At 45.8% G+C, this 8645-nt stretch overlaps 1 protein-coding gene across 1 annotated transcript; it reads right to left on the bottom strand.

Annotated features, from left to right (window-relative positions):
- Positions 1 to 1812: 1812 nt before the first annotated feature.
- Positions 1813 to 4960, bottom strand: LOC143640813 (palmitoyltransferase ZDHHC19-like). Its single transcript, XM_077108389.1, has 6 exons — positions 4830 to 4960; positions 4360 to 4481; positions 3674 to 3813; positions 2743 to 2915; positions 2208 to 2289; positions 1813 to 1944 (listed from the first exon to the last, which is right to left on the bottom strand). Exons 1-6 carry the CDS (start codon positions 4958 to 4960, stop codon positions 1813 to 1815), a joined length of 780 nt encoding a protein of 259 aa, XP_076964504.1.
- Between the last annotated feature and the right edge of the window lie 3685 nt (positions 4961 to 8645).

Genomic DNA, 8645 nt, shown 5'->3' with positions numbered 1-8645 from the left:
GCTATGAAGAAAATGGAATGACAAGTCACAGATTGCAAGAAGAGATTTGCAAAACCTAGATCTGAATCTGATGTAGAAAACTCTTAAAACTCAATAAGAAAACAACCGTTTTTTCAAATGGGCAAAAGATTGGAGTAAACGCTTTTTGGGGGAGTGGGTACCACGGATTGAATATAGGGGCACTCAACCACTGAGCCACATCCCCAGTCCAATTTTTTTGTATTTTATTAGAGACAGGGTCTCACAGAGTTGCTTAGTGCCTCGCTTTGCTGAGGCTGGCTTTGAACTCGGAATCCTCCTGTCTCAGCCTCCCAAGCTGCTGGGATTACAGGTGTGCGCCACCGTGCCCTGCCAGGAGTAAACATTTTACCAAAGACCCACTGATGGCCAAACAGACATGAAAATAGGCTCAACATCATTACTCATTAGGAAAACACAACCTGGAACCTTAATGAAATACTACAACTCATCTAATAAGACAGGTTTGATTAAAAGACAAAACCAAATAACAAAGGACAGTGTGAGGGGCTGGGGTTGTGGCTCAGTGGTAGAATGCTTGCCTAGTGTGTGTGAGGCACTGAATTCGATTCTTAGCACTGCATATAAATAAATGAAAGGTCAACTGATACCTAAAAGATATTTGAAAAAAAAAAAGTGTGAAATGTTGGTGAGGATGTGAAGCAACTGGAATTCCCAAACATTGCTGGTAGAATTTAGAAACCTTACAGTTGTTTTGGAAGACAAATTTGGCAATTTCCTACAAAGTTCCACACGTGTTTACCTTATGACTCAGCAATGCCACCCCTAAGAATTTATTCAACAAAAATGAAAACTTATGTTCACATGCCTGTGCATCAATGTTTGGGGCAGCTTTATTTATAACTACCCCAAACTAGCTGGGCATAGTGGCCCACACCTATAATCCCAGAGGCTTGGGAGCCTGAAGCAAGAGGATGGCAAGTTCAAAGTCAGCCTCAGCAACTTAGTGATGCGCTAAGCAACTTAGTGAGACCCTGTCTCAAAATTAAAAAAAAAAAAAAAAATGTTTTAAAGCATAATGGGAGGGGTGCTAGGAATGTGGCTCAGTGATTAAACACCCCCGGGTTCAATTTCTAGTATGAAAAAAACAAAACAAAACAAACAAAAATACTGGCAAAAACTAGATATAATGTAAAAAATCCTTCGTTTGGTGAATGTATAAACAATCTATAGGGCATCCATACGCTTCTACACAGCAATAAAAGGAAATAAAATACTGATATGAGCAACAACATGGATGAATCTCAAATACATTGTCCTAAATAAATAAAGCCAGAGAAAAGAAGGCAATGACTCCATTTACATGTGATCCTGGAAAAAAAGAAAAACCAGAAGGACATAGGGAGAGAGATTGACAACAACAGGTGAATGAAAGGATATTCTGGAGTAAAGAAACTGCCTAAACTTGATCATGCTGGAGAATGCAGGACAGTATCCATTTGTCAAAATCCCTTATCCTAGACTAAAAGGGTGAATTTTGCAGTTTTAATTTATTCCTCAATAAATGAGTTTTTGTTGTTTTTTGTTTTTAAATCCCACCATGGCTCCCAGGTTTCCACTTCATCAAAACTAAATTTCACGCTCAACTTTTAGGGGCTTTTTAATCTTGACTCCCACGGGGTCAACTTCATTGCCCATGCCACCTTGGGTTTGATTTAGAATCGTTCCTTCCTCATTTCCTTAACATCCTACTTTCGGGTTTCTGTGCCTTTTTGCAAAGGTGTGCCTTTCACAGACAACACCCTCCTGTCTTCCACCTTTGCAAAATCACACCTAGGACAGGAAGAGTGGCACGTCCTCCTCTACAATGCTGGCCTCGCCAAAGTCAGTTTCTTGCAGGCTGCTATACCACTCAGGACCGACCCCCGTTCTCAAGCGTTTTCCTAGGTGTCTGCTGGTGTTATTCTGATCGCAGAGTTCTTTTATCAACACAAGCACAGGATGTACCCATCCCTCAAATAACAGGCTCTCCATGCAATGCACCCAGGAGGAAGAATGACCACTGAGCTCCAGGGGGAGGAAAGATCTGAGCTGCATCTTAAGGGGTGGGTCTGGAAGGACTCATGAGGCACCATCAGGACCAAGGGCAGTGAAGATCAGCCGAAAGTGCCGGATTCCCAAAGATGCAAGATGCCTCCGCACCGTCTGGTATTGCAGTACTCGCTTACCTTGCTCACCGACACAGCCTGCATTATCAGGAGCAGAATGACAGGAAGCAGGAGTACCAAGACGGGTACAGCTACTAGGATGCTTTGCATACACAAGCTAAGAAGAACAGACAAACTGTTCTCTCCTGGCCCCGCCCAACGACCGACACGTCCTCATTAGCCCCGCCCCGGCTGGCCCCGCCCACCCACTTTTTCCTCCCTGGACTGGACAATTAATCCAGCACACCCAAGAGGAACCTCACCCCACCATGCTGTCCTCCCACTTGTCCCTTTTTAACCTTCATTACCCCACTTCTTGGCCTCCCTAGATTCTTAACTCCATAGTCCATCCTACCACGCCCATCTCCCTGACCCCACTCGCCTTCAACCTGACCTTCATAGGTCCTCCCAAGTAGCTTCTCCCTTTAGCCCTGCCCACACCATCAGCCCTGCCCTCGGTTAACCCCCCCCTCTTGGCTGTCCTGCCCCTTGGCTGTCCGTCCCTCCCCACAACCCATTCTCTTCCCAGTATGGGCCCTTGGGACTGTGTGGATACGCCATGGCTGAGTCCAGCGACAAGGGCATGTGTCTTGTACGAATGAGAAAAAGCACACTGGTAGCCAGAAGAACAACCAGATAAAGGCACAGGGACACCAGCAGCAGCACGAATACGCGGAAATTTCTTTGACCTACACAATTGTTTACCCACGGGCAGTGGTGGTCAAAGTCCTAGGGGAGAGAAGGCAGACCTTGAGGGTCTATTTGGCTTAGCCCAATACCCCCAAATCTTGAGGCCCCCCCTCAACCCAGCCCCTAGACCTCCTGCTCTTGGCCCTGCACGTGAGCTCCCATCTCCAGGGTGAAACCAGCACGTCCATGGATAGAGCACAGTTAGGACGCCATGGCTCATCAGGTCATTTGTCATGAGTGAGGTCTTTAGAGACAAGACCTGCCTGGTGTCACTTTGAGCAGGATACAGAAAAGCTCTGAAGCTGTATTTTTTCAGATACTGGGTAAGGATGAGAAGAATTTCTTGCCCAGTCAGCCTTCTGTACTTGGAAACCCGTGCAGGGTGTGCACATGAGAGAAGAGCACTCGGACCCCAGGAAACCCTCAATTGGACACCCAGAGGTGGACAGGCAACGATACCCAGAACAGGGCAGCAGCCGGCCTAAAGTTATGGGTATCTAGTATCAGCAAGCTAGTGGGACAGTCACTGCCTTTCCTCCCCTTGACTCCACCAGGCTCAGCACAGATGGTGCCCTTTGCATGTCAGCACCTGTGCAAGCAAGGCCAGCGTCTCAGGACAAGTGCAGAACTGGAGGCAATAACATATATAAGTGACCAAGAGTGGCTGAGAGCCACTTGTTGCAGTGTGGGAAGATGGTCTCATACCCACCCCTGGACCACATATGATGTGAGGTTCCTGGTCCTGGCCAGGTGCCCTGGGATGGGTTGGTGAGTGGACAGGAAGGAGGAGTACTTACCTCCACACAGATATTACAGAAGGGACAGTGGTGGGTCCGGGGTGGGCGATGGAAAGAACACTTCGAGCACCACTGCAGGCGAAAGGCCGTGTTGTTCACTTGTGCTATGTATTGAATGTTGGGGTCCTCTTCTAAGGAGCCTGGCAGGGGAAGAGATTTGGGCAGTGGCAGGAGGCCCTTCCACCACTCTACTGCTTGGGGCCGCCCCATAGCATCATTGGGCAACAAGAAGGGTGGGGAGGAGGAGGGCAGGGGAATCCCGGTCCCTGTTGAGCAAGCTGACCACTCAGATGGGTGGCAGTCAGAGAGAAAGGGCTGTCCAGCCACAGGAGCTCTACACAGAGCTCTCCCCTTTTGGAATAGTGATCAGTGCTTGAAGTCGTGTGTAAAATGGGAAGGAGGAGGAGTGAACTGCATGGTTTGGAAGAGCCTGCTGGCCTCTCTTGCCAGCCTGCCCAGTCCTTCCTTCTAAAGCAACTGGAACACCTCCAGGATTCTGTTTTTTCACACTTCAGTGGCTTGGGAAATGAAGTGCCAGGGCCCAAGTAATGATGACATGGAGGGAAGGGCTCCTGAGGCCACGGGGTCGGGGGGTGGGGTTGAGGGGGGTTAGCATTTTTGAAATCACCCCTATAGGCATCAGCCCTTGGGATACCACCTCCTTCTCCAGGGGTCTGAGGCCTTACCTTTGTGTAAAATGCCTGGGTCTGACCCGTTGAGGAAGATGAGGCTCCCGAAGGACACAAGAAAAAGTAGGCCCGGCACCACACTGAATTCCCAATGCCCATTCTGAGCCAGCCACCGGCACCTGAAACCAGAGCCAGACTCAGTCCTAGTCTGGGGAAACCCAGAGCTCCCCACGAGGCCTAGTTCACCTGAGGTAGGACTCACTCGCCTTAAGGACAGATCTAAATATCCAGGTTAGAGACAGACCATGGAGACTCCACAAAATGTCACCAGCATTACCAGTCTCTCATAGTTCCCTAAATGCGTCAGGCACTCCAGACCTCTGTGCTTTCACATTGGGTTCCCTCTAACTCTATATCCTCCTTCCCCTGCTGACCCTCTCTCTCCACTTCCCTCCCTGCCTCTGTACTGTCGTTGTCTATTTTCTCTTCTGTGTCTAAGACACTGACACCTTCCGTGGGAGACTCACGGGAAGGCAAAGTAGATGCCACTTATCGTAATAAGAAGCATTGCATTAAAAGCTGGAAACAGGCTTGGTTTCAGCCATGAGGATTCGATCGGAGGTTCATTTGGGGGCGTGATACTCTGTGAAGAGGCCATGGCTAGACCACCAAGTCTCACAGACTGAAGCCACCAACGAACTCTTCTGGGTTGGCACCCAGACTGCCATGACAACAGAAGTGACATCACAGAGGTTCTGGAATGGGGGCTCTGGCTGCTTCCAGTGACTTCTGAGATCAACCTTCCCCCGCCCCCACATACGCACATGTTGTAGACTGGGACATCCTGCTCTTATGATGGTAGCTTTGTTGGAGCTTGTGATGATGTGATGTGGTTTGTCCCCAAAGGTTCAAAGGCTGGAGGGTTGGTCCTCAGTGATGAGGTGGTAGAACCTGAAAGAGGTGGGCCTAGTGGGAGGTAACTCAGTCACTCTGCAAGATGCCCTCTCAAGGGAGTAATGGACTTCTCATGGGCCCCCATTTGCTCCTGTAAGAGGGAGTTGTTATAAAAAGAGCCAGATTGGTCCCTCCCTGTTTTCTGACCACGCAATCTGGTGAACACCCTCACCAGAGATCTCTTGCAGGAGCTGCCAAATCTTGGATTCTGAGTTAAATAAACCTTACCTCCTTATAAATGATCTGTTCTCGGGTATTTTGTTAGAGCAACAGAAAGCAGGCTAATACAGAGGCCATAAAATATGTGAAGATGGCATGGGGAGAAGTTTGGTGATGGTTATCCCCCTTTCAGGCCCAGTGCTAATTGGAGTCAACAGTGCTCATTGCTCATCCTAGCTCCACTTCTTCCTTTTTGTTGTAACAGAGCTCCAGTTTGGGGAAGGAGGTAGAAATCTACCAATTAAATATCTTCCCAGTTTACTCACTTCCATGGTGGGATTTATGATGTAATTCTCTCTCAAAAATAAAATGAGCTGGGGATGTGACTCAATGGTTAAACAATCCTAGGTTCAATCCCTGATGATGATGATAATAACAACAATAATAATAATAATTTGTACATATTTATGGCATATAACATAATTTGAAACATGTATACATTGAAGAATGTCTGAGTCAAGCTTTTTAACATATACATTACTTCATATTCTTATTTGTGGTGAGGACCCTTAAAATCTACTCTTTGAGTCATTTTTAGTGTAGATAACATTATCAACTGTACTCATTCTGTTGTATGTTATTATTAACTGTAGTCATTATATTGCACAATAGATCCCTTAAACTCATCTCTCTCATCTAAGTGTAATTTGTTCTCCTGGGACCAGCATCTTCCCCCTCCACAGCCCAGCCACTCCTGGGCCCCTGGCAGTCACCATTCTGCTCTCTGTTTCTATGAGTTCAACTTTTATAGATTCCACATGTAGGTGAGATCATGTGATTGTTGCCCTGTGCGTGGCTATTTCCCCCAATAACACGTCCTTTGGCCTCATTCATTTGTCATAAATGACAGAATTTCCTTATTTTTTTTAAAGACTAAAGAGTATCCCCTTATATTTCTAAACCACATTTTCTGTATCCATTCATCCACCGATTGGCTGGACCATAGGGTAGTTTTTTGTTCTTTGTTTTTGTTGTTTTTGGTGCTGGGGATTGAACCCAGGGCCTTGTCCATGCAAGGCAAGCACTCTCCCAACTGAGCACTATTTTTAATTTTTAAAGAAACTTCCCATACTGATTTCCATAATGACTGTACTAATTTACATTCCCCCAAACATAGTACAAGAATTCTAGTTTCTCCACATCCTGACCAGTACTTAAAATCTTTTGTCTTTCTTTTTCTTTTATTTATGATGGGGGTTGAACCCAGGGGGACTTTACCCCTGATAGCCATCTGGAGACCTTTTTACTTTTTATTTTGAGATCAGGTCTCACTAAGTTGCTGAGGTTTACCTTGAATTTATAATCCTCCTGCCTCAGCCTCCTGAGTTACTGAGATTAAGGCATGTGCCACTGGTTCTTTTGTCTTTTTGATAATAGCCATTCTAATAGGTGCGAGAGGGTATCCCATTATGATTTTAATTGCATTTCTCTAATGATTAGTAATGTTGAATATTTTTTTCAGATTTCTCTTGGTCAGTTGTGTTTCTACTGAGAATGAAGTGATGTTTGGGTCACAGTCTACCACCAAATTTTATGTCAATTTCTGTTGTAGCACAAGAAGAAGGGATGACATGCATTGGGTCATGGAAAAAGGTCAGGAGTGGTACTAGAATCATAACTACCAGGTCTATTGAGCTTTGGAGCAGACCATGCTAGCCTTAGGGTTTCTTTTTTTGTTTTGTATTTTTAATTAGATATATATGACAGCACCATGCATTTTAATTCATTGTACACAACTGCAGCACAAATTTACATTTCTATGGTTGTACCTGATGTAGCGTTCACACCATATGTGCATTCATACATGTACCTAGGGTAATGATGTCCATCTCATTCCACCATCTTTCCTACCCCCGTGCCCCCTCCTCACCTCTGCCTCCCCTTTGCCCCATCAAAGTTCCTCCATTTTTCCTTATCAGAGAGAACATTCAGCCTTTGGATTTTGGGGATTGGCTTACTTCATTTAGCATGATATTCTCTAACTCCATTCATTACATGTCGTAATTTTATTCTCTTTTAATGCTGAGTAATATTCCATTAGGTATATATACCACAGTTTCTCTATCCATTCATCTATTGACGGGCATCCAGGCTGTTTCCACAGTTTAGCTATTGTGAATTGAGCTGCTATAAACATTGATGTGGCTGTGTCCCTGTAATATGCTGATTTTAAGTCATTTAGGTATAGACCTAAGAGAGGGATAGCTGGGTCAAATGGTGGTTCTATTCCAAGTTTTCTAAGGAATCTCCATACTGCTTTCCAGATTGGGTTGCACCAATTTGCAGTCCCACCAGCAGTGTATGAGTGTACTTTTTCCCCTTCCACATCAACATATATCGTGGTCTGTCTTCAGCACACAGGGCACTTTGTGGTACAACCACTGTTCCATGTGGTTTACATGAATTAACCCACAATTCCTTGTTTTACAGATAGGGAAATTGAGTGACCAGGGGCTAAGTGCTACCCAAGGTCTCCCTGCTGGACAGTTGTAGAGCTGTGATTTGGACTTATGAGGTCTGGCTCCAGAGTCCTTGCCACCAACCACCAAGCAAGTGACTCCAGGAGGAGTTGCAGTCAGGGGGCTGAGTAGAAAGGGAGTGAAGTTGGAGCATGGGATCAGTGCCTGAGATGGGTGCTGCCAATAATGGAAAGGAGCCCTGATTGGTGAATCCCAGAGGGCAGACCACATTTAGGTCCCTTGAGAATAGTGATCCTGGACATGGAGGTAACCATTGTGAAAAGAGCAACCATTCTCCAGAACAGAAACCTACTCTCCAAGTACAAGGATTTCACCAGAGCCTTGTCCCTCGAGGGGGAAGGCGTTTCTCCTACTCCAGGCTCTTATCTCATGCAAGGTGCTAGTGGTGGTGGAAAAGTAGGAAACACCAGTGAAAGTCACACCCCAGCAATGCAGGCTCACTCAACACCATGATCTAATCATAGACCACAGAATCCTTCCTTCCTCTCTACTGTGCCACTATACCAAAAAGCCTCCGCATAACTCTAGAGAATTAGAGATGAAAGAGTTGAAGACACAAATTCTTTCTGGGCAAGAAATGAAAATAAACACATTATAGGAATCTGAAAGTTTCTGGCCTCTTTGGCAACAGAAAACACTAAACATGACCGAACTTCTAGACAGATGAGCACAAAATCTCACCAAATAAAT

Source organism: Callospermophilus lateralis, unplaced genomic scaffold (assembly GCF_048772815.1).
Source record: "Callospermophilus lateralis isolate mCalLat2 unplaced genomic scaffold, mCalLat2.hap1 Scaffold_6373, whole genome shotgun sequence".
NCBI classification, from domain to species: domain Eukaryota; kingdom Metazoa; phylum Chordata; class Mammalia; order Rodentia; family Sciuridae; genus Callospermophilus; species Callospermophilus lateralis.
The sequence above is the reverse complement of the archived record's forward strand: the minus strand, read 5'-3'. Positions and strand labels throughout refer to the sequence as shown.

Bases quoted from the DNA above. Each gene is read 5' to 3' on its own strand.
- LOC143640813 (XM_077108389.1), bottom strand. From the start codon at position 4,960: ATGGCCTCTTCACAGAGTATCACGCCCCCAAATGAACCTCCGATCGAA. The intron at 4,482-4,829 runs GTGAGTCTCCCA...CTCTGGTTTCAG, and splicing joins GGCATCTACTTTGCCTTCCC to GTGCCGGTGGCTGGCTCAGA. The intron at 2,916-3,673 runs GTAAGTACTCCT...TCTCTCCCCTAG, and splicing joins TCTGTAATATCTGTGTGGAG to GACTTTGACCACCACTGCCC.